Source organism: Mytilus trossulus, unplaced genomic scaffold, assembly GCF_036588685.1.
Source record: "Mytilus trossulus isolate FHL-02 unplaced genomic scaffold, PNRI_Mtr1.1.1.hap1 h1tg000981l__unscaffolded, whole genome shotgun sequence".
In the NCBI taxonomy this organism is placed as follows: domain Eukaryota; kingdom Metazoa; phylum Mollusca; class Bivalvia; order Mytilida; family Mytilidae; genus Mytilus; species Mytilus trossulus.
This window is the reverse complement of record NW_026963583.1, coordinates 13,838-40,060: the sequence shown is the minus strand read 5'-3', so window position 1 is coordinate 40,060 and position 26,223 is coordinate 13,838. Positions and strand designations below refer to the sequence as shown.

The 26,223-nt window shown below is 33.6% G+C and overlaps 1 protein-coding gene across 1 annotated transcript; it reads left to right on the top strand.

Annotated features, from left to right (window-relative positions):
• Positions 1–25,688, top strand: LOC134703347 (midasin-like). The gene is made up of 16 exons (XM_063563467.1): positions 1–87; positions 782–907; positions 2,458–2,569; positions 5,030–5,230; positions 7,534–7,782; positions 8,815–9,063; positions 9,625–9,741; positions 10,155–10,214; positions 10,337–10,393; positions 10,861–10,950; positions 21,339–21,361; positions 21,945–21,999; positions 23,360–23,397; positions 23,653–23,748; positions 24,772–24,811; positions 25,345–25,688. Exons 1-16 carry the CDS (start codon positions 1–3, stop codon positions 25,686–25,688), a joined length of 1,944 nt encoding a protein of 647 aa, XP_063419537.1.
• The last annotated feature ends 535 nt before the right edge of the window (positions 25,689–26,223 follow it).

Here is a 26,223-nt window from a genome sequence, read left to right as displayed (position 1 = left end):
ATGGAGTGTGGCGCAAAGAGAAAGGCTGAAGGTCTGCATCGAGAAGCGGAAGGAGATGAATGTGATGTGATAAGCGGCAGGAGGAAGGTATGTGGTTACAAGAAGAAGAAGTAAAAGGGAAAGGGGGAAGTTGTGTTTTAAAAGAAAAAGGAAGGATGATTCCTCCTTTCGCAGGCTTCCTCCTGTTAATGCGTGTACTAAGTCTTAAATTTAAAAAATCGACATACAGGAAGTTGATGCTTATCAGATCTTAAAAATGCTTTATGTGAAATCATAAATCTTTGCCAGATCCAAAATTGCAAGATTAAAAAACTCTAATGATGTTGTCGAGAGAAAACAAAAATAGTATAAATTCTGATTCCATACACTCTTCTGCATAGGCTTTGCTGATTTACATTATGTTAATTACCTATGTCGATAACGTATTTTAACAAAAAGGCAATGACTACGTGATTATTGATAGTTAAACATCATTTCATAGAAGAAAAATAATACATTCCAATAATACGTAAAAGGATACGAAAATGTATACAGCACAATGAAAAGCTCTTGTATTGCAAACTATTTTTGTTTTCCGAAATAAATAAAACATTTATTCGAATAGTTCATTGTTAAGGAGTTTAATGAAAACAATAGAAGTCATATGAGTAGTAAAATTTACTGACCTGTTATCAATAAGAATTAGTACCGATTGATCTTCTTCTATCGTTTTAAATGATCGACCTTGCTACTTCCATTCATGACGTTTGACATTCTTCCTACTTTCTTTTCTGACGAAAAGAGAAGAAAAGAGGAATGTATCCTATCAAGAGGACAGATAAAGGTGTGTGGCACCAAGAGGAAGGCAGAAAGTCTGCTGCGTGAAGCGGAAGGAGAAGGATGTGTTTTGATAAGAGGAAGGAGAAAGGTAAGTGTTAATAAGAGGACGAAGGTAAAGGGAAGAAGGCGGGTGTGTTGTAAAAGAAAAAGGAAGGATGAATCCTCCTTCCGCATCCTTCCTCTTGAGACCGTGTGTAAATAAGTCTGAACTTTAAAAAATCGATAAACAAGAAGTTGATGCATATTAGATCTAAAAATGCATCCTTTGAAATCATGAATCTTTGCCAGATCCAAATTTGCAAGATTTTAAAACTCTTTTTATGTTTTCGAAAGAAAATAATAACAGTAGAAATTCTGATTTCATACACTCTTCTGCATAGGCATTGCTGATATACATAAGGTTAATTACTTATATTAATAACGTCTTTCAACAAAAAAGGTAATAGTGACTATGTGATTATTCATAGTCAACAACTCATTTTATGGAAAAAGAGAATACTGTTATTTTATACGTATAAGGATACGAAAATGTATATATCACTATGAAAACCTCTTTTATTGCAAATCATTTGTGTTTCCCAAAATAAATAAATGATTCATTCAAATATTTCATTATTAAAGAGTTCAATGAAAACAATGGTAGTCATAAGAGTAGTAAAAACTTACTGACCTGATATTGATAAGACTTCGTACCATTTGAACTTCCTCTCTCTTTTTATATGATCGACCTTCCTCCTTCCAAATATGACGTTTGACATTCTTCCTCCTTCCTTTTCTGACGTGAAGGAAGGAAGGAAGAATGTTAAATATCAAGAGGAAGGATAAAGGTGTGTGGCACAAAGAGAAAGTCTGAAGGTCTGCGGCGAGAAGCGGAAGGAAATGGATGTGTTGTGACAAATGAAAGGAGGAAGGTATGTGGTTACAAGAGGAAGAAGTTAAAGAGAAGGAAGCAGATGTAATTTAAAAGAAAAAGAAAGGATGATTCCTCATTCCGCATTCTTCCTCTTGTTACCGCGGGTAAAAAAACCTTAAATTTCAGAAATCGACATGCAGGAAGTTGTTGCTTATCAGATCTAAAAAAAGACATTATGTAAAATCATCAATCTTTGCCAGATCCGAATTTGCAAAATTTAAAGACTCTAATCGTGTGTTTGAGAGAAAAAAAATTAAAGTAGAAATTCTGATTCCATACACTCTTCTGTATATTCTTTGCTCATTTATATTAGGTTAATTACTTATGTTGATAACGTATTTTAACAAAAAGGCAATGAGTATATGATTATTGATAGTCAACAGCTCATTTTATCAAAAAAAGAATACAGACCAATAATACATGTAAGGATTCGAAAATGCATACATAACACTGAAAACCTCTGTTATTGCAACTATTTTTGTTTCCCCAAATTCAATAAAACATTTATTCAAATAATTCATTATTGAAGAGTTCAATGAAAACAATAATAGTCATAAGAGTAGTAAAAAGTTACTGACCTGATATCAATACGGGTTAGTACCGGTTGATCTTCCTCATTCCGTTTATGACGTTTGACATTCTTCCTCATTCTTTTTCTGACGTAAAGGGAAGGAAGGAGGAAGGTATCATATCAAGAGGAAGTATATAAAGTCATGTGGCACCAGGGGGAAGGCGGGAGGTTTGCGGCGAGCAGCGGAGGGAAGAAGATGTGTTGTGATAAGAGGAAGGAGGACAATGTGTGGTTACAAGAGGAAGAAAGAAAAGGGAAGGAGGCAGGTGTGTTTTAGAAGAAAAAGGAAGGGTGAAGGTATTCCTCTTTCTGCATCCTTCCTCTTGTTATCGGGTGTAAATATGGAAGAGGCTTTAAGCTTGTAGTGAAGACCGCAAGTCTTTATCTGTTGTAGTTTAGGAGTTTGGGTTAACTCGGGGTTCGCCTTTCCTCTCCCACAAACGTTTCTTCAGTGAGGTCGAAAAGTGCGGCCGTACATTTTAGTGATACCAATACGTTTTCATCCTTTAGATTGCTTTTCCATCTTTTAGGAACAGTTAACTTTATAAAAATATCTCATTTCAAATTCATTCTACATCTGTTTGAAGATTGAGGTCAAAGGCACTTTTCATACTCTGTACTTAGAAATATTTTTTGAAATTTCTGACGCATGCGCAATCACAAAAAAGAGCAGACATGCGCAGAAGTGAGAAAGGCCACCTCACTAACCCTCGTCAAAGTACACTACCATGTCCCAATCTTGACCCTTACCCTAACCCTAACCCTAACCTTAACCCTAACCTTAACCCTGACCCTAACCCAAACACTAACCCTAACCCAAACCCCAAATGTGTAAAAATTGTTGTTTTGGAGGCCTCACTCCATCTCGGAAAGGGTAAGTCTAGGAGGGTAACCGATTGGATTTTCGTATTAAGTTTTTTCACAAACTTCTAAAAAATCACAATTTTGGAGGGATGGGGGGGTCGGGTTATGGTTTTTGGTACTTTTCATAGTCGATCTTTTTAGTATTTCAACATGATCCTATGCTTCGATTGGCCTGCCGTTAAAAAATTGACCCCGGTATGGCCAGTACTTTTGGACAATTAAGCTTGTAGTGAAGACCGCAAGTCTTTATCTGTTGTAGTTTAGGAGGTGGGGTTAACTCGGGGTTCGCCTTTCCTCTCCCACAAACGTTTCTTCAGTGAGGTCGGAAAGTGCGGCCGTACATTTTAGTGATACCAATACGTTTTCATCCTTTAGATTGCTTTTCCCTCTTTTAGGAACAGTTAACTTTATAAAAATATCTCATTTCAAATCCATTCTACATCTGTTTGAAGATTGAAGTCAAAGGCACTTTTCATACTCTTTACTTAGAAATATTTTTTGAAATTTCTGACGCATGCGCAATCACAAAAAAGGGCAGACATGCGCAGAAGTGAGAAAGGGCACTTCACTAACCCTCGTCAAAGTACACTACCATGTCCCAATCTTGACCCTAACCCTAACCCTAACCCTAACCCTAACCCTAACCCTAACCCTAACCCTGACCCTAACCCTAACCCTAACCCTAACCCTAACCCTAACCCTAACCCTAACCCTAACCCTAACCCTAACCCATAAGTTTAATTACTTATATTGATAACGTCTTTCAACAAAAAGGTAATGACTATGTGATTATTTATAGTCAACAACTCATTTTATAGAAAAAAGAGAATACTGTTAGATTATACGCATAAGGATACGAAATGTATATATCACAATGAAAACCTCTTTTATTGCAAATCATTTGTGTTTCCCAAAATAAATAAATGTTTCATTCAAATTATTCATTATTAAAGAGTTCATTGAAAACAATGGTAGTCATAAGAGTAGTAAAAACTTACTGACCTCTCTCTTTTTATATGATCGACCTTCCTCCTTCCATTGATGCCGTTTGACATTCTTCCTCCTTCCTTTCTGACGTGAAGGAAGGAAGGAAGAATGTCAAATACCTAGGGGAAGGATAAAGGTGTGTGGCACAAAGAGAAAGTCTGAAGGTCTGCGGCGAGAAGCGGAAGGAAATGGATGTGTTGTGATAAATGGAAGGAGGAAGGTATGTGGTTACAAGAGGAAGAAGTTAAAGAGAAGGAAGCAGATGTGATTTAAAAGAAAAAGACAGAATGATTCCTCATTCCGCATTCTTCCTCTTGTTACCGCGGGTAAAAAAAACTTAAATTTCAGATATCGACATGTAGGAAGTTATCAGATCTAAAAAAAAGACTTTATGTAAAATCATCAATCTTTGCCAGATCCGAATTTGCAAAATTTAAAGACTCTAATCGTGTGTTTGAGAGAAAAAAAAATAATAGTAGAAATTCTGATTCCATACACTCTTCTGTATATGCTTTGCTTATTTACATTAGGTTAATTACTTATGTTGATAACGTATTTTAACAAAAAGGCAATGACTATATGATTATTGATAGTCAACAGCTCATTTTATCAAAAAAAGAATACAGACCAATAATACATGTAAGGATTCGAAAAAGCATACATCACACTGTGTTATTGCAACTATGTTTGTTTCCCCAAATTAATAAAACATTTATTCAAATAATTCATTATTGAAGAGTTCAATGAAAACAATAATAGTCATACGAGTAGGTAAAAGTTACTGACCTGATATCAATACGGGATAGTACCGATTGATCTTCCTCATTCCGTTTATGACGTTTGACATTCTTCCTCATTCTTTTTCTGACGTAAAGGGAAGGAAGGAGGAATGTATCATCTCAAGAGGAAGGATATAAAGTCATGTGGCGCCAGGAGGAAGGCGGAAGGTTTGCGGCGAGCAGCGGAGGGAAGAAGATGTGTTGTGATTAGAGGAAGGAGGAAGGTGTGTGGTTACAAGAGGAAGAAGGAAAAGGGAAGGAGGCAGGTGTGTTTTAAAAGAAAAAGGAAGGGTGAAGGTATTCCTCTTTCTGCATCCTTCCTCTTGTTACCGGGTGTAAATATGGAAGATGTGTTGTGGTAAGAGAAAGGAGGAAGGTGTGATTTCAATGAAATAGGAAGGAGGAAGGTTTGTGTATTGATTCCTCCCTCCGCTTGTTACCGCATGCCTTGGTCCTACCTCATCCTTCATTGTGTTACCAAACACCATCCTCCTTTCTATTGACCTTCGACATCTCCCTTTGTCCTTCCCTTTACGTCAAAAAAGGAAGGAGGAACAATGTAATACGTCATAAATGGAAGGAGGAAGGTCAATCGTTTAAAACTATAGCACGAAGATGTATTTACAATCAGCACGAAGTCTTACCAAATATCAGGTTAGTTGATAGTTACTACTCGTATGTCTACCATTCTCTTGAACAATTTATAAATGAAGAATCGATGTGTTTTTTTTTGTTTTTGGTAAAACACCAAAGTTCTGCTATAAAAGATATATTTTCAGCGGTTCCATAACGATTTTAAATTAAAAAAAATACAATTATTTTGCATATACCCCTTCTTATTACCTTTAATCTAATATTAACTGTGCTTTAATACTTTATGGTATATTTCATCGAACTGCATGTATACATTTTAAAAGAAAATAATGTAAAACGTCATAAAGAAAGGAGGACAGTCCATCGTTTAAAACTATAGCACGAAGGAGATATACAATCGGCACAAAGTCTTATACAATATTAGGTTAGTTAATATGCATTACTCGTATGACTACTATTTTATTGAACAATTAAGACAAAGAAAATCTGATTAATAAAACATCCTTCTTTCTCTTGTTGCTACATATTTCTTCTTATGTGAATATTATCGCTTCAACTGTCAACTGAAGATGAGTGTACGACACTGACTGGCGGTCAAGCCCTCGCACGTTCGGTATTTGTTTTCTCTACGCGTACTTTATACTTAATGATTAGTGGTATACAAATAAATTGATCTGCTACTGTACTACTACTTGTGTGCCTACTATTGTTATCATTGAACACTTAAATAATGAAGGTTTGAATTTATGCTTTATTTCTTTTGGGAAACACGAAACAAAATGCTATGACAGAAGTGTTCATTCCGATGTAGACATTTTATCCCCTATATTTAATAACCGGAATGTATTTTTTTCATTAAAATAATTGTTTACTATGCAAAAATCAAATACGGATTGCATTTTCTTAAAAGACATTTTCAACGCATGTGATTTACTTAATACACTTTAACAATGCATATGCAGAATATTTTAAGAAAATTAGAATTTGTACTCTTATTGCTTTCTCTCTCCAAAACGATTTGGAGTGTTTAATTATCAAAACCTTAAAACAATTAAATGATTTGCAAATACCACATTTGTCTGTTTGTCTGCCTATTAGTTTTCATAGACTTGTATACATATATTTTCTTTATCAATAATTTGCACAACCTCCAATCCAATTGTAAAGTTGAATTTTAACTATGACATGTATAACATGTTTCATGTTCAAATAATCGTATCTATGACATTATTTTTTACACTTATATTCCTTGTTTTTTTTCTTCAGAAATGGATAATTGGATAAAAATACAAATGCATCAAATGGTAAGTCAAAGGAGGGAATAAAATCTGTAAAAATAATAAGAACTATTCAGTATTATGTACTCATTTGATATTGTGGACGCAAAAGCAAAACTATAATTTAATCATGACAATATAACATAAGATAAAATGACAAAATATAAGACAGTTGGATCATTTACAGGCAGATACAAATGAATCTTTTAATGTAGGTATGCAACTTTTAATTCCAGTTTTATTTTAGTTATGAAATGCGCATTACCACTTGAACAAGATACATATCATTTAATTAAAAAACAATGAAATAAAAAAATAAAACACAGTTTTATTACTTTCAGAGAGATGAATAGAAGGCGGAAATAAGAAATGTGAACATGGAATTGAAAGCATTATTTATAAACTTTAAAGCGAATGAATTGAAAGCAGAAGTAACAAAAGGGAACATGGATTTGAGAGCAATGATGACATATCTTATAAACGGTAAATAATTGTCTTTTTGTATCGCTTAATACAGTCACAACTATATTCATTTCTTAACGCTTGGCTTGGAATAGACCTGTAATAAAAATGTCAATAACAAATATTATATAGGGAACCTACAACGCAACAGGCTATTGCTCATAAGTTCACTGTTGTTATAGAAAATAATAATATAATTTGTTGATTGCTTATGTTGTTGATATCGAAGCTGTTTTCGTGTTTGATATTGTTGATGTTTTTAAACAGCAAATACTGAAAATGAAAGCAGCGGGCAAACAGACAGCACACAGAGGAATGACACAACATCAGATGAGGATGAAGATAGTCAATATATGCGGTACCTAAGAAACACTAAACACGAACACAGTGAGGATGATGATGATGACGATGATAGCAGTGATCATATGGATGGTCATGATGAGGAACCTAAGGATGATATTATTGATACCGATGCTGTAGAAATAGAAAAAGAACAGAAACAGACAGGTGTAGCAGGTAAAATAGATTGTATTATATTTATCTATCTTTCATTGCTTAACTCTATCGTTATTTCCAAGCAAATTGATAATGAAAAGGGCGTATGCATCAATGGGTCAACAAACCGACCAAAGAGTAGAACAGCCGAAGGCAAACTATTGGACTTCCCCGAAGTGAGAAAATACAACACTAAGAGGCAGCCTAACCCTTTAAACAAAAATTTGTCCTAACTCAGTGAAAAAGGGCGTCACATTCAACTCCGAAACATATAGAACAAATCAGTAAATTGAGGTTTGTAATTTTATATTTTCCACGGCAACTACTGATACTTACTATTAATAAAGACTTTCAAGTTTACTAAAGAGAAATAAAGGTAATTATGAATATAGAATTACAAAACATTTGATTAAACAATAACACATGATTTGGTTGAAGGAATCGTGGCAAAACATGTTTAATTTAAGACGTTTAAAAACAGTTGTTCTGTTAAAAAGCTTTCGAATTGCAATACAGAACAATCTCAAGACAGAAAAAAAGTAAAACTGAACAAGATTGTTGTTTTTGATATAACTAGCCGTTATTTATTTGTTCCTTAAAGATTTCTAAAATACGACAAAAAATGAACAATGAAACAACTAAGTTTCTAAATACGATCCAATATGAATGGAAATTTCGCACAAGGATCACAATTGTTGGCGGATTTGTATGTTAGTGCAATACAAGGTAGCGGGCATGACGTAAACAGAATAATCACAAACATCAACTTTATATATTACTATTATAGTGCTATGGAGTTGATGAGAAAAAATGCCATCCAAGGCCCTTATGTTTTATTAATACTAAATTAATTTCTTAACGTTTGGCTGGGAATAGACCTGTGATAAAAATGTCGATATAAAGTTGTATAGAGAATGTACAACTCAACAGGCTATTGCTCAGAAATTCACTGTTGTTATAGAAATTAATAAATTATATAATTTGTTAATTGCTTATGTTGTTGATATCGAAGATGTTTTGGTGTGTGATAATATTGCTGATGTTTTCAATCAGCAAATTCTAAAACTGAGAGTAGCGGGCAAACAGACAGCACACAGAGGGATGACACAACATCAGATGAGGATGAAGATAGTCAATACATGCATTACCAAGGAAACACTACACACGAACACAGTGGGAATGATGATGATGACGAAGATAGCAGTGATCATATGGATGGTCATGATGAGGAGGCTAAGGAGGATAAGATTGATAATGATGAAGTAGAAATGAAAAAAGAACAGAAACAGACAGGTGGAGCAGGTAAAATATATAGTGTTATATTTATCTACCTTTCATTGCTCAACTCCATCGTTATGTCCAAGCAAATTGAGAATGGAAACAGCGTATGTATCAAAGAGTCAACAACCCGACCACATAGCAAATAACAGCCCAAGGCCAACAACGGGACTTCCCAAAAGCGGGAAAATACAGCACTGGGCAGCAAGCTGGCCTATTAAACAAAAATATGCCATGGTTCAGTGAAAGAGGGCGTCACATAAAACTCCGAAACATAAAGATTAACAAAGTAAACAAAAAAATTCAAGACTAGCAAAAAGCAGAGGCTCCTGACTTGAATCATACATAAACATGCGGAGGGTTAACGTGTTTTCAGAGATTTTAAAATCAAATTGTTACATAAACGACCAAATCGAATTCACAATAAGTTTGTCAATATTCGTTCTTTTTATTTCAGACAGAGTATGTTTAGAAGAGCAGGTTCGAGAGAATGGTGTGTATATCAAATGTAATTCCTTATTATACTTTTCACCTTAACTTTTAAGTTATATATGTTATTAAACTATTAAACTTTACTTTCAACAGTGATTGAAATGCTGTGTGTGGAACCAATAAATGTGACATCTTCTACCAAGCATACCTTACCTCCAAAACAGAACAGTCCACCAGAGCCAATACTTCCAGCCAAAGGGAAGCCAAAAAGTAAGTAATCTACTTTGTACGTGCATGAACTGTGTTTTGAATTGTATGTGATGGGTAGACATGGTAGATAGCAACAAGGAAAAACAAACATTTTCTGATTTTTTTTCAGGAAAAAGCTTGACACAGGTGATTGAAGAACTGCAAAGTAAGTATAATTTTAAAAGCTCAAAAATGTTCAAACAATATATACGATTATATGGTCACAATATAAAAGTTTAGAAAATGGAAACATGCATAATGAAATGATATTGTGCAATAGTGAGGATTAAAGGTTACTGCATAACATTTTCATGATTTATTGATTTAAGAGATTCTAAATTACAAGTACTGCAATAAATTGAGCAACTTTGATAACTGATCATTGATTTGCAAATGACGATTTCCGATAACTACTTTTAAATCTTTTTTTACAGAGTTACACAAATTACAGAAATGTCAGGAAAAGGAACAGTCTAAAACATCCAAACAAAATGGTAAGTAAAACAAACAAGAGCATTTTGTACAAGTTCTAAAAGCAACTCATTTCTTCATTCTGTCAATATCTTATGGTATTTTTAAAAATGAAATAGTAAACAAAATTATTTCTTTTTTGTAGTTCCGCAGACCAATCCCAACCTTTGCAAAACAGAAAAGAAAAAATCTGTAAAGAAAGGTTTGTAATCTAATATTTTTCTCCGTTAACAACTTACTATTACCAAAGACTTCCAAATTTACTGAAGGGAAATTAAGGTAATGATGACTTTAGAATTACAAATGTTTGATTAAACATAAAACACATGATTGTATTGGAGGGATCATTGCAAAACATGTTTAACTTAAGACATTTAAAAACAATTGTACTGTACCTTGAAATTGCCATACAGAACAATCTTATGACAGAAAACAATAAAAACTGTAAAGGATTGTTGGTATGAATATCATAAGCCGTTATTTATTTGTTCTTTAAATTTGTTTTCAAAATACGACAAAAATGAACAATGAAACCTATAACTTTGTAAACACGATCTAATATGAATGAAAATGTCGCACAAGGATCACAATCGTTAGCGAATATTTACGTTAGTGTAATACAAGGTAAGAACAAATCTTAGTTAATGAATTATCATTATTTTTTGCCAGACACTATGATTGTAAAAGGCGAGAAATGGTTTACCCAAGGCAGAACACCATCTCAACCCAGTTCATCGAAGTCAAAGCTTAAACCTAAAGGTATTTATATTACATACGAAAACAACCAGCCATCTATACTGCTAAAATGACAAGTTTCAATTTAGTTGATAGAGAGCATGATGTAAAAAAGACGAATCAAAGAAATCAATTTTATATGTTACTAATATAGAATAATGGAGTTGATTAGAAATTATACCACATAAGGCGCTTATTTTGTCTACATAATACAAATTTGCTATACTTCACTAATACCACAAATACCTATTACCAGTTACCTAATCTGTCAGGCGCTCACTTAATTGTGTGCGTTCACTTAACTGTGCATTTGAAATTTGTTATATACACGGCTCATAACATGTACTTCATCATTAGATAGGAGTTGACACTACTACATGTACTCATTGACCAAATCAATTTATCTACAAAACAATTCCGGTTATAATCAGGTCGTGTTAATTCAAATAGTTTATTTGAAAGCAGATAAAACGCCAATATAAATACGCACAACTAGGCTGAAAATAAGGCGTAGATACTTTATGTCGCGGAAGTGATTTCTGTATATATTAATTTGACTTGCGTACAATTGATATCATACATGATCTTGACTACCATTTCAATCTAATTTCAGGACATTTCAAAGATGAACAATCAAAATACATTATAAAGTACAATAACAATTCCAATCCAACCTGGTCGTCAGCCGATTTTGTAATACAAAACTTAAAAATGGCTGGTGAGCACTTTACATATGGATGGAGGACGAATTTTCATTACAGCAACTAAAAGATAAAGTAAAGAACTTGAAAAAGTATGTTTTATGCTAAAATATAGAAGTATATGTGTCAGAGTAAACATTTGCTTCAATTTTATTTTTTTAAATGCATTTCAATTGAATACGTTATTTATAAATGTTATGGAAGTGTTATTGTGTTCTACATGTGTAACACTTTTTCGTAAAAGAACTGAAAGATAAAGTCACTTAAAACAGTATGTTTCATACTTAAATATAGAATATATTTGTCAAAACTATTTTGCTTTTTTAGACTACATTATTGATAAATGTTATGCAATGTGTAATTATGTACTACACTTGTCACAATTTATATATATTTTTAGGGCAGCGGAAAAGAAAGAGAGGAGAAGTGTGATAAGTCCAAAATGTTGAGCGAAGATTTGACTCTCCGGCAAGACCATAGTGAAAATAAAACAGTTTTGTTAAAGCATATTGTAGTACATACTGTTTTGCTTTTGTTTGCGATGCCGCACTTTTGGTGTTATACAATGACACATAGGACAATGTGTTTTACCTTAAAACAGATGATGACAAAATATAGTTCAATATATATATCTTTTAATAAATAATATAGATATTAATATACTAGGAGTTTGATTCTCAATTAATTCCGGGTCAAGAACACTTTAAAATATACTTTACCTTATCTGCCAATGGTAGATTACTACATGATGCAATGCATTGACGAACGAACCACACATTCTCTAAAAAACACCTAAATGTGTTTCTCTTCTGTAAGAGTTACTTTCAATTTAATATCCAACAAGGTCTTTTTTAACGAACCTTGACTACCCAGGAAGGTTTGGCACGGTCGGGTTTCAATATCGCTGTCCTTTTTATCGTTTTTATTCTGCGGACCTTCCTTCTTCAATGTATGACATTTGACACTCTTTCTCTTGCATTTTCTGACGTAAAATCATCCTTCATTCACCTATCAATGCACAGCTTCCCCTTTTGCCAATGCGTTACCCCTATCACAAAAAGAAAGGAGGCGATGTTTACTATAAGGTAAATATATAAATACAGCCTAATATTTCGACCCGTTAAGGTCTTTCTCAAGGAATATTGTATTACAAACAAAGACACGAATATATAAATTATACATTTTATTATTTTCGTTTTCGATACAGACACTTTTCTTTCTTTTTCTCAATATAAAAATGCACTTGGACATATTTCTTCATTTTTTTCAAAACATTACAATAAATCACAAATATACGAATAATGGTGCACGTATAATCAAAACTAACAGCAAATTATTAAAAACTCAATTATGATAAACACTCAAAAAGTTAAAAGGTTAAGGCTTACTATTTTGAAACCGTAAGTTCTTTGTCAAAAGATATGTACAGTAGATATATACAGGCTTTTTACAGGAAGTTGTATCTAGCTCTTACTGTATAGTTTTATTGATATTTGGGACGACGATTGATGCTTTCGCACTAAAATCGTCACATATATAAAGTAACATTTCAAAAGGATATCAAGAAGAGGCTTTTCATACACTGTGAGAAGGTCAGCTTTTATATTTACTTTCGTCCATTAATATTGGTGGAAACAAAGTCAATTTAGTGTTTTCTTCCACCACTAGAGGGACAACTGACATTGCGTGTCTTATTCAGAAACTACTTTTTTTTATTGTACACAGACAAATTGTCGTCTTAACGATTGTATGTATAAATCCTTTCGTCCATTGATATTGGGGGTAACACAGTCAATTAAAAGTAATAAGGTTTGGTAAACACTTTCAACACATCAGTTACTTGAGATCACATATTTAGCACCCGGGTGATCATTGTCGTCCCGAAAAGCTGACCGATCTGCTTTCTCGGGACGACGATTGATGCTTCCGCACGATAATTGTCACATATATACAGGAAAATTTCAAAAAGATATCAAAAAGAGGTTTTCATACACTGTGAGAAGGTCAGTTTTTATATGTACATTCTTCCATTAATATTGGGGATACCAAAGTCAATTTAATGTTGTCAAGCATTTATTGACTTCTTTGAAAACCAATTGCTTCAGACCATCTGTATGCAGTGTCGCATGTCTAGACTTTGTTTTGGTATTGTTTTCATATCTCCTCAAAAATGAAGAGCAATGACTGATAAATTGCATATTATAATGTAAATATACACTGGCTGCAAATGATAGGTAAAGGTCTAAGGTCCTAAAGGTCAAGAAGATCCAGATGGGTTAACTCGATTAGTCTTTATAAGGGGTCCAAACTGATGTCTAAAAGTCCAGCATGCCTTCCCCATATCTATCAAAGTCTATAAAAATTACCCACGGCAGGTTTTTTACACATTTTTTATAGCTTAGTTTGGACATATCTTTAAACGAACCCGATTTTTAATACACCTTGGCCTGTTGACACAAAACGTTAGTTTATACAGTCACATGCCTACCCCTCTATTTTTCAAGGTCTTTAAGAAATGCCTCACGACAATACTTTTTCACATTTGAAGATTTTACATATTTTACACGATTTTTTTAAGATCTGATATGCATCAACTTCTTGTTCGCCGAAATTTTAAAATTCCACAAGGAAGGTTTTACGTAAATATTTTCTTGGTTCCCTTGAAAACGAATTATTTTATATTTCGTTATGAGTTTGGTGATTTTGCGTTGTATGACATGCAAGGTAATTCTTTGCCAACGTTTTATTGACTTCTTTGAAAGGAAATTGTTAACGAACTGCTATAGAACAACTTCTGCAGTAATGCACGTCCATATCCTGTTTTGGTATTGTTGTCACATGTTCTCCCAAACGAATAGGGTTGGGGTTAAGGTTAGGGGTAATGTTAGAAATAGGGTTAGATTAGGATTAGGATTAGAGTCAGTTTTGGAGTTGGAGTAAATGTCGGGTTTAGGTTTCACTCTCACGCAAACGCTTCTTCAGTGAGGTCGGAAAAAGCGGCTGTTCACTTCAGTAACTTTAACAAGTCCCATCCTCTAGATAACCTTTTTAGCTTTTCGGAACAGTTGATGGTAAGAAACTATATCTATTTAAATCCATTCTACACCTGTTTGAACATTGAAGTCAAAGGCGCACTGTACTTAGGGTTAGGGTTAGGTTTAGGGTTAGACATAATGTTGGACCCTAACCCTTACCCTAACCCTAACCGGAAAAGAGAAGTTCTGCCTAACCCAAACCTCAACCTCCAACAATAATATATCCGTCCATATATGTCTATACCCCAAATGTGTCTATAGACCTAACCCAAACCCTAACCCTAACCTAAACCCAAACCCAAACCTTAACCCTATTCCAAACCCCAAATTCGTTAAGATCGTTATACTCTTTATCTTTGAATGCGTTAGTCAAGAGGGTACCGATTGTATTTTAGTATTAAGTGTTTTTACAAACGTCTTACAAAATACAGTTTTGAAGGGATGATGATCAGATTAGGGTTTTTGGTACTTTCCAAAGTCGATCTCTTCAAAATCGCAGTATGATCCTATGATCTGATAGTCTTGAAATTACAAAATCGAACCCATTAGGTTTTGTACTTTTCACGAGCAAGCCTGTGGTGAGGACCGCAAGTCTTTATCTTTTATAGTTTGAAAGTTGAGGGGAATGTCTGGATTGGGCTTCAGTCTTTTCAAGGTCAATCTTTTTTTCACATCCCAACATGATCCTGTGCTCCGATCAGTTGAAATTTAAAAAATCGACCCAACGGACCAGTATTTTTGGACAAGCATGATTAGGTTGAAGACCGCATGTCTTTATATGTTGAAGTATTGCAGTTTATATTCTGACCCCTCCCCCCCCACACACACACACTCAAACCACCCCCTTTTGTTACCGAATACCTTCCTCCTTCCTCTTGTTATATCCCACATACCATCCTCTTTCCCCTAATCTAAACACAACTTCCTTCTTCCGCCTCTTTCCGCACACCATCCTTCTTTCCCTTGGAACCCTACACACAAACATGCATCCACATATACCTTCCTCCTTCCTTTTGTTACCGAAAACCTCCTTCCCTCCTTTCCCTAAAACACACCTTCCCTCTTCTTTTTTTCTTAAACACACCTTCCTCCTTCCTTTTCATTTAAAACGCACCTTCCTCCTTTCTTTTCATTTAAAACGCACCTTCCTCCTTCCTTTTCATTTAAATGCACCTTCCTCCTTCCTTTTCATTAAAACGCACCTTCCTCCTTCCTTTTTCCATCTTCCTCCTGTTACCACATACCTTCCTCCAGCCTCATATCACAACACATTTTCCTCCTTCCGATGCTCTCTGCAGACCTTCCTCCTCCCTCTTGGTACCACACACCTTTATCCTTCCTCTTGATAGGATACATTCCTCCTTCCTTCCCGTTACGTCATGAAAGGAAGGAGGAAGAGTGTCAAACGTCACAAATAGTAGGGAGGTCGATCATTGAAAACGATAGAAAGTAGGAGGAGAATCAGTCGTTACAAAGTCTTATTGATATCAGGTCAGTAAATTTTACTACTCTAAGACTACAATTGCTTTCATCGAACACTTTAATAATGAATTATTTGAATTAATGTTTTATTTATTTGGGGAAACACAAATAATTTGCAATAAAAGAGGTTGTCATTGTGATATATACCTTCTACGTATATATTTTGTTTTATCACAGTCATTACCTTTTTGTTAAAAGAAATTATCAACATAAGAAATTTACCTAATGCACATCAGAAATGCCTATGCAGAAGAATGTATGGAAAACAGAATTTCTACTATTATTATTTTTTTCTTTCAAAAAATAGATTAGAGTTTTTAAATCTTGCGAATTTCATGATTTTACATAAAGCATTTTAGATCTATTATGCACTAACTTCCTGTTTGTAGATATTTTTAAATTCAACCATTTTACGACAAGGATAGTTTTTCGTAAATATGTTCTTGTTTCACATGAAAACTAATGCTTTTATATTTGGTTTGGGGTTTTGCGATCTTGAGTTGTAACGTGTACGCAGGGTTCAGATCTAATTTACTGCAACTTCCTTTTTTTACATAGTTGAAAATGTATCTACGTCTTATACATGAACGGAAATTCTTTGTTAAATGTTTGATATTTTTGGGAGGGGCAGGTTTTGTTTTCTGACTGATAGAACTATTCTTTTTGATCTGTTACTACGCATGCTGAATTTTTACTACAGCAAAGTTGATTTTGAAAATAATACATATTGTCTGGGTTTTATATACCCGCAAACAAAAAAATCGTATAATGGTAAGGTGTCGTCATCTGATTCGTCCGAACACACATTTGGTGTCCAGACAATAACTATAGTTTAAGTGAATGGATCTCTATGAAATTAAATAAAAGGTTCAATACAACAAAAGGAAGGTTGGGATTTTATTTTGGGGATGATGGTACCATCCGTTTTGGAATAAGGGGTCCAAAAGGTGCCCAAAAACCAGCATTTTTTCTTTTTTCTTGAAATCAACTAGTGTAGCAGAATTTCAATTGTATCGTAATTTTACAACCATGTCATTTTTACCACAGGTAGAAGGTGTTTTTGAGGTGATGGTCCTAACGGTTTGTTAAATGTTTGTAGTTTCCAGTCAATAACTTGTGTTTTAGTGTATAAATCTCTCTGAAATTATACCACAAGTGTCCATACTACCAAGGGATTGTTATTTGAGGTTAAGACTTAAAATCAAGTAGGTACTAGGGGCAAAAATGGGGGAAACAAGTTTTTTTTTGGTTAAAGGACAATTTAGATAATGTAAAAGCAGTGTAACGGAGGTAAGGCAATTCCATCTCAAGAATATTGTTATAAATATGTTTGATTACCTCACTTACACTGCTCGAAAATAATGTAATAAGAATTGATGATTGTCTTGAGATGATTAGCTGTAAATTTATATTTAGACATGTTAGATAAAATTGATAATGGAAATGGGGAAGTTACTTTTAATTAATATTAATTTTAAGCATGACTGTATGTCATTTCATTTTTCAATATTCTATGATGTATTAAAATGAGTACCCGGTAGTTGTTGTTGCAAACTCTTTCTAACGGGAATAATATTAAACAGCAAGGTGTATTGCTCAAAAGCGAAAAAAAATATGTTCATTAGACCACATTTGTTCTGTGTCAGAAACCATTGATGTGTCAACTATTTAATCGCAATCTAAATTTAGAGCTGTATCAAGCTTGAATGTTGTGTCCATACTTGCCTAACTGTTCACGGTTCGACCTCTGCGGTCGAATAAAGCTGCGCCCTGCAAAATAACAGAATACTCATGAAAATCAGAGACAATAACCCATTTATATACTGGACATAATTCACGCAGTCAATTTATAAATATTCTGTAATAATACTACTTGTCTTTTTTTTCTTATGTAGAATCTACAAGTTTTGTCAATAAATGAACATCATATTTTATAAGGTAACGTATCAGAACACAGCAATTATTTTCTTAATTTCCAAAAGTAATCGCTGATGGAAGGCTATCTACTATTTTTATATTAGCAATGGCTTGCCATTTTATCTTTCCAACACACTTTTTGCACAGGACAAAGTTGTACCAGCTTCAAATATTAAAATGTTTCGTTTAAGTGATTCGATGACATAAGGCACTGAAAGCATATGCACAATTTAAAACCTTCTGTTTGGGTCTCTTGGGAACAGTTGTCCCGTTGGCAATCATACCACATCTTCTTTTTTATAACATTAATATAAATGAAAATGACAGGTGGTACCACTACCACGGCGTGTTATTTGTGGGGAACTTGACAATATTTCATTCCAAAATCCCCTCAGCATATATTCTGTGATATTGCAGAAATAAGTGTGTCCTTATGACAATATGAAATAGAATGTTAAAGCAAAAGCAGTAATTCAAGTAAGGATCTATCACGAAACTTGGATAATGCGAGTAAAATATTTTCTGTAAGATGAAATTTAGATAACACTTTATTCATCTTAACATTCCCAATCATTGATCACCTGACAACAAATATTGGATCTTTTTTGTAAGTAGAAGAGGTACAGGACCTGATTGAAGAGGCAATTAAATTGTGGGGTATGTATTCGTCTAAACAAATCGCGCCAGTTTGCATTGGATTTAACCGTTACTCTTGAATCAATGTAAATGCATATGTACCCATTCGTCTATTCAAGTGTTTTGTTTTAATCCTTGTCAAAGGATTTTGTCCATTCAATTGCTTGATTTTCCTATTTACCCACATAATAATAAGTGTTGTTTATTTAAACATTGTGTGAAAGGTTTTTCATTTGAGAAGGTTGCATGAGACTAAGCTGCTCAAAATTATTTCAGTGGGTACAATTTGGCATAATGGACAAGTAAATGCTAAAATCTTTGAAACAAGTTACTGAACTAATATCGTATGCAGCAATGAATGACTCACTTTACTTAAACATATACGATGATTTACTTTATATAAATTGACATGATTGACGTATAATATTTATATGAATTATATATTTATTCTTTTCTTTCTTTTTTACCATAGAACCAGGGGAAGCTTCGTATGTGCATATGATAGGAAACAAGGTTGGTTGCAATATTTACTATTAAAGTATAGATTACCATGTTTTCTACAAATTGACATCTTGAAATATATACCATGAACCCTAATGTGAACATTAAAGGGAGATGAGTGTATTGAATGAGCAACGAATATTATAATTTGTCGAGTGGCTGGTATTTAAGGCAGAACATGCGATCATCTGGTTACCACACTATTTGTAGGGTATCGTTCCCTTCCCATTGAGCAGTGTTCACGCTCAACGAATGTAAAGCTTGATAATTTCATCTCACATATTGTGACGTCACTGATAATCTATCCTCAGACATGCTGATAAGTTCTCCTCATGTTTCAAGTTAGTCATATGAGAATTTCGGAGTGATATCAGGGTGATATGCAATTAGCGAAGGAAGATAACACCGTATATAATAGTAATTAATAATAATTTTGTTATGATAGGCAGGTCTTATTTCACTTTGAAAACACAGTATAAAGTCTTTTCATCAAAATAAACCCTACTGCATAAGTGTTAACAGTCGTTTATTTAGCACCCATTTTAAAAAGTGTGTCTATACATGTGTCATTTTTTATGCAGTTCAATAAATATTATCGAATTGTTTTCTTTAGATGGAAGAGGTGTATCAACTGGTAATAGGACAGCAAAAAGAAGGTATTTATTTTACGCCTTACCATAGCAATTGTGCTTGTGTGTATTAGGTCAAGGACATGGACAGTCAGTTTCAGTAGGACTTTGATTTCTAGGACACAAATATTTGGAATTCCATAGATTTTGAAACATATCAAGTCCAATCGAGTTTATTTTAAATCATTCAACTATGAATTACTGGTTTGCCCTAAAAGATAATAGAAAAAAAAATCAAGATCTCGAAGTTCTACTGACGCCAAGTTTCTGTTATCCATGCAGAATTTCATTGTTACTTTAATAATTAACACCTTTTGTTCTGCTCATTCACTTTCATCAGACAAATTCTGAAACGCCTATCAAAGCTTCTTTCGGCCGCGAATTATAAACTCACTAAACATGAATGTTTCTGTTCTTTTGCTCACACTTTTGTGTCAAATAGAGAAATTATGTTTGATTGCCGTATGAGGGAGAGTGTTAGCTAGCTTTACAACAAGGTTTAATCCACCATTTTACCCACAAGGCAACGCCGGTACCAAGTCAAGCATACCACATCTGTTTTCTTTTGTTTAATGTGGTTGAGTTTTTATACGACCGCAACATAATTGAGCTGGCATATTTCTATGACGTCATCATCGTCGTCGTCACAGGACATTTGGTTCCCGGACATTAACTTCAGTTAAATTGTATTGATCTCTATGAAATTAAAACAAACTGTGCATTACAACGAAAGGAAGGTTGGGATTGGTTTTTGATAAATGTCCTAACTATTTACGAATAAGGGGCCAATAATTGGCATGATAAATCTGTCTTCTAGTTTCATGACAATAACTCGTGTATAAGTATTTTGATTGCTCTGAAGTTGTATTGCAAGGTTCCATTCCACAAGAAGAGGGTTTTTAGGTAGATAATTTCCAAAACTGATCAGAAATTAGGGGCCAAAAACAAGCATTTTACTAGTTTTCAAACAAAAGTGAATGGATGTCTCTTAAATTATACCACATTGTACAAAAAGAGCAATCTTCAAGTAATTTTTCGGGGAGTTTTGTTTCATCAAGATTTAATAATTATCAATTTAAAAAACAAATGGAAGCCACAATTCATTTTGCTAATTCTTTGTAATAACTATATGTCTGAACACAGATTTACTAGGTATTGCGCAACAAGACAGTGTATTGCACAACAACTTCAATTGACTATAAATTCAGATCAAATATCACATTCCAAGTTATTTACTACATTTACTCTGTGTCAAAAACTTATTATGTGTCAAATATATAATAACAATCCAAATTCAGACCTGTATCGCGCTTGAATATTGTGTTAATTTGTGTCCCAATTGTTCAGAATGAACTCTGCGGTCTTATCCAGATGTGCTCGGCGAAGCACATTTATTGCATTTCCATTTGAAGCAGACTTTTCTATTTAAATTATAATTGTGGTTTTTTTTTTACTTTATATTACATTTTCTATACTTGATTTGTGTTGTATTTCATCGTTTATATTTTCAGTGTCAATGGAAACGTCACAGGAAGTAAGTTTCATATCTTTATAATCAAAGAGATGGCTTAAACTTAATACAAACCTAATAATTCTACATTGCATCTTGATATATCGAACCTATGCATCGTGAATAAAAATGTTTCACATGATGATATGACTTTCTTTTCTTTAATAACTCTCTATTTGAAATGATGAAAATAGAATTACAGACATTTTGAAATAATGTTGAGTAAAATATATCGAATTATGGACATACACTGACATTTCTTATTCATTTTTTAATTAACTCTTTCAGAAAAAAAAGCAAAGAATTGATAAGGTATTCTAGCGCTATTATTTGATTTGGGAATATTGCAATTTTGAACAGTTATCATATACCTGATGAAATAAATGTGTTATGGTTTTAAATATGTAATATATGTCATAACATGTAAAATTAATGTAATAATTGCAAAAGAAATATTCATCACTCACATCATCAATGTGGACATAAAAGTTGTGAACATCATATATAAATACATGCATAATCCAGAAATACTTACGTTATAAAAACAAATACAAAATGACAAAAAATAATCGATGAAAACAAAGTGATGCACCTCTTTATTTTTCAGCTGTTGAAAAAAATACAAATGATTTCACCATTATATGCCAGTATGCTGAATGGAGGTAAGAAAGATATGAAACGAAATTTTTTTCTGCATGTAGACATCTGTGTCATTTTGGTCTTTTGTGGATAGTTGTCTCATTGGCAATCATACCACATCTTCTTTTTTATATATTCCCTTTTTATTGAAAACAATTATTCCAATATTTAAAATAAGGAAATGTTAATAAAACCAACATTTGTACACCGATGTTCAAAGGTCACAATTCGATTAAGCGAACACAAATTCGGGTAAACAAATAAAAACGATGGAAACAAATCAATTACAAGATGAAATCAATGGACCAACAGCAACACTAAACTACCAGATGTGCAAACGGCAACATACATAGTGTCAAAACGTCTGATAACAACAGTCATACTCCTGACTTGGTGCAAGACATTTTGGAGAAAAATTATGTGTTCAATCGGGTGTAAAGCATGTCAAACCTCCTGCATGTATATACGACTATTTTATTCTCTTTGTATACAGTTTAATACTGTATTGTGTATACATGAAAACAAAATATGGAAAAATAAAGTATATTACGCTAGTTTCAATGTTTTTGGAAGTTGTATATATAGGTCAAAAAATTAATCCCAACAGGGTTCTTCAACGGGATTTGAACTGACACCATTGATACACCAGGTACTCCATTGGTAAGCATCATGATCAGCTCCCTGGACTACTAGATCACATCAACTATCTAAAAATACCGAAGGCGAATCTGAAAATGGACATCATAAATATGTTTTAAGCATTTGACGATGTTATATTATTGTTTATTATCAATTTATGTTTATTTGTCAGCAATTTAATTCATCAATTTTCATCTAAAAAGTTCTATTTAATTTTAAATAGATATACCTAATATTTCGCTTGTCGTCAACCTAACTTCATCGGTCGTGTGCATCTATCCACTTGGAATCGGATGCTGGAACTATTTTAAAGTATTAATTAGCGTGTTAAAGTTGTATTCATAGACACTCGTATAATTTGAATTTTCTGACTGACTTAGTTTATTAAAAAACTTATCCAGGCCTAGATAGATTGAATGTTGACAAAACAAATGTGATGTTTAAGTCATAGACATGACTTACAACTTTTGTTATGACCATGCGCCTACTTTGCATTGCCAGAGGTGCTGACTACTACATGCGGTCAAGGTATTTAATTACCTTGACTTTACATTTGGTGGGTGATCATGTGGCAAACATGTAAAGACGAATGCTAAATAATATATATATATATTTGTATTTTGTTGACTTGGGTTGTTGCGCACATTGATGTTGGGTTGTTGTTTCTTTGATAAATTAAACATAAAATACATATAATCAACAGAAAGCAAAGATATCCCTAAAATCAATTGAACTTTGTTTTAGAACTAGAAATTGATAAGATGAGAAGGATACATGGACATGTAAGTAGAAAAGTCTTCTTGGTTAAATCTATATAGCAAATATTCATTTAATACTGTTATTCCACAGAAAAGTACTTCGTTTACTTCATTTTAGACTCTGTAGTTTACCATTTTGGACAATTATACAAGGTGAAATAAACGAATAGGCAAACATTAGCAATGAACTGAAAGCAATAATTAATATTCCTTATCTAAATACATACCTGGTTAACAATTTCACACACATATAAAGTTATGCATACTTTACATTCATAGGTTAAAGACATGATATCAACTTTAGTCGTAAAATTGATTGATAACATGTCCGAAGATGAACATGAGCCAGAAGTAGAAGAACAGAGGATAGTAGAGGTAAACATGATTTTTGTTTATGTTTCTGATTGATGGTTTCTGAACGTCACATTCGTACAAGACGGCTATATCGGGGCGATAAATATGGCTACCGCTTAAAATAACTTCTAGATAATTTATAAACTCGGTATGTTTCTGAAATTAATTCAAACATCATTTTGGATTGTTTATCTCTGCGTACCACAATTCCCTATCCGGAACTATAATTGTTTTGAACATGCATTGAACGACAAAATTTCTTCCTATGTGCCGTTTCATTTTTTGACGCAAAACACGCGAAAACATGAATGTGTTTTTTTTTTATAGATGCTGTTTGTGCTTTTTTGTAAATGATTGTTTGTTTTGAGATTGTAACACAGTGCTGTGACCATATTTTGACTATTTAACCAATTATGTCTATTTTGTTCACGCATGGATGTAAGAATAAGGGAATTTTATGCAACTGTCATACAAGTGAAAGTTTAAGCGCTATAAAACCTGGTTCATTCAACCATTTTCTACATTTGGAAATGCCTGTACAAAGTCAGGAGTATGCCAGTTGTTGTCCTTTCGTTTGATGTGTTTTTGTCGTTTCATTTTGCCATTTGATCAGGCACTTTTAGTTTTAAATTTTCCTCGGAGTTCAGTATTTTTGTGATTTAGCTTTTTGCATGTATCCATAGCATTATAGTAACACGTGTTAATGTTTCTTCTCGTGTTTTTAACTGACCCGTCACGGTGTTGTATCAAATACATTGTGTACAATTGTACTGGCATTAAAAAACTGTATAATTCGCTCAAATCGAAGCATCCTCATTTGTAAATCTCTACGCGAGAATAATAATGTATGAGACTTGTTAATCATGTATGCAAGTTGTTAATCTACACAACTAGTCACAGTAACTGTATTCACTCGCAAAGGACAAAGTAGTGTCCGTGTGTGTAGAGATAATGTTGTCAAAAACCTCGTATAGAGTGTTTCCTCGTCATCTGAACAAACGTCTAAATAACAGAAATTATTCAACTTTTTTTCTTGATTTTCAGACACCAGATGAACCAGATGAAAATGAGCCCAGTAATACAGGTAAACTTATGATTATTGCAGTAAAACTTCTTTTTAGTAAAATCGTTGATTTCAATATTTCATCCTGTTCAAATAAATCGGAGACAAACAAAATATTTCGATGATAATTATGGTACTGATAACAGAAGTCCATTCTACAACTTTTACTAGAGATTTGCGAGCTGATGTATAGATTGGTATAACACATCGGTGCACTTCCATCTTAAATTTTACCTGCTTAGATTCACAAGTTACACAGGTTTTAATAGATCCTCCTGTCACCTCCTTAATGATTTAATAGTATTGAAATGTTTCTTTTGAAATGGTGATCATTCAAAATTGCACTTTAATATTATAACAACAATCTGTATTTAGCCAGACTTTTCCTGCATTATTTCACATGACATAATTCACAAGTTGTATTTTAGTGGTCACTTGAATTATCTCTGTGTTCTGCAAGTAAAAGTGCAGGTGTTTTCATTGGTTATAGAAAAAGGACAGTTTGGTTGGCGTTTTTTTTTATTAATAACAGCTTATACTTTTTTTCCTTGTAGAGTCAATCTTATATCAGTGTGCCGTGGAAAATACTGACAACTTCATGTCGGAATGGCAAAAAGCGAATCAGGAGGTGTCACATTTATTGAATAGAAACGCCGAAATAGTTGTAAGAGCGACAAAACTGCCCCAGTGCGACATTCCTTCAATGAATTTCCAGCCAGATATCGATGGAATAGTAGTCGAGTTAACAAGCTTTGCAGGAATAACATTTCCGTTGACACATATCTCAATACTAAGAAATGATTTTAATAGTTTGGAAAATATTTATCCAAAGTTGAAGAAACATTTAGATCTTCGTCACTATTCCGAAAAAAACACTGAGTGTCTTAGCACAGTGTAAGGGCACAGAAATATCTATTGAAGGCCCGTGGCATATATGGCTGGGTGTTGTACCGCTCCCCGGCACAGTTTTTCAACAAATACGATTTTTAAATATGACAAAAGTGACTTTCGATTATATTAAATCAGTCGGAACAACTCTGAAATGTAAAGCAGCTGGTGCTGCACTGGCTGGTAGGGCTCGAAACACTTGTATTAAGGTTGATTTGCACAGTGTAAAGCATTGGACAATTATGCCGGACGAATGTATGGATGTTCTGAAGTTGCTACAGGTTGCAGTTGACGAGGTAACATTACCAGATGGTCTCATTCCCATAATATTTGCATTCAGATTTGGTGAACGAACAAAACATGATATTTCTCTTACCGGTTTCAATATGATAAGAAAGACGACAGTACATGTTGGTGTAACAATTTCAAGTAATGATTTGCAGTTATTGTGGGCCAGGCATGGACTTCAGCAAGTGACTGGAGACAGAGGTACATTGTATTCCTGCTGCTCATTTTCAAACATCATGAATTTCCAGTCTAATATT

Bases quoted from the DNA above. Each gene is read 5' to 3' on its own strand.
- LOC134703347 (XM_063563467.1), top strand. From the start codon at position 1: ATGGAGTGTGGCGCAAAGAGAAAGGCTGAAGGTCTGCATCGAGAAGCG. The intron at 5,231-7,533 runs GTATTCCTCTTT...GTTTTTAAACAG, and splicing joins AAGAAAAAGGAAGGGTGAAG to CAAATACTGAAAATGAAAGC. The intron at 22,000-23,359 runs GTAAGAAAGATA...ACTTTGTTTTAG, and splicing joins TGCCAGTATGCTGAATGGAG to AACTAGAAATTGATAAGATG.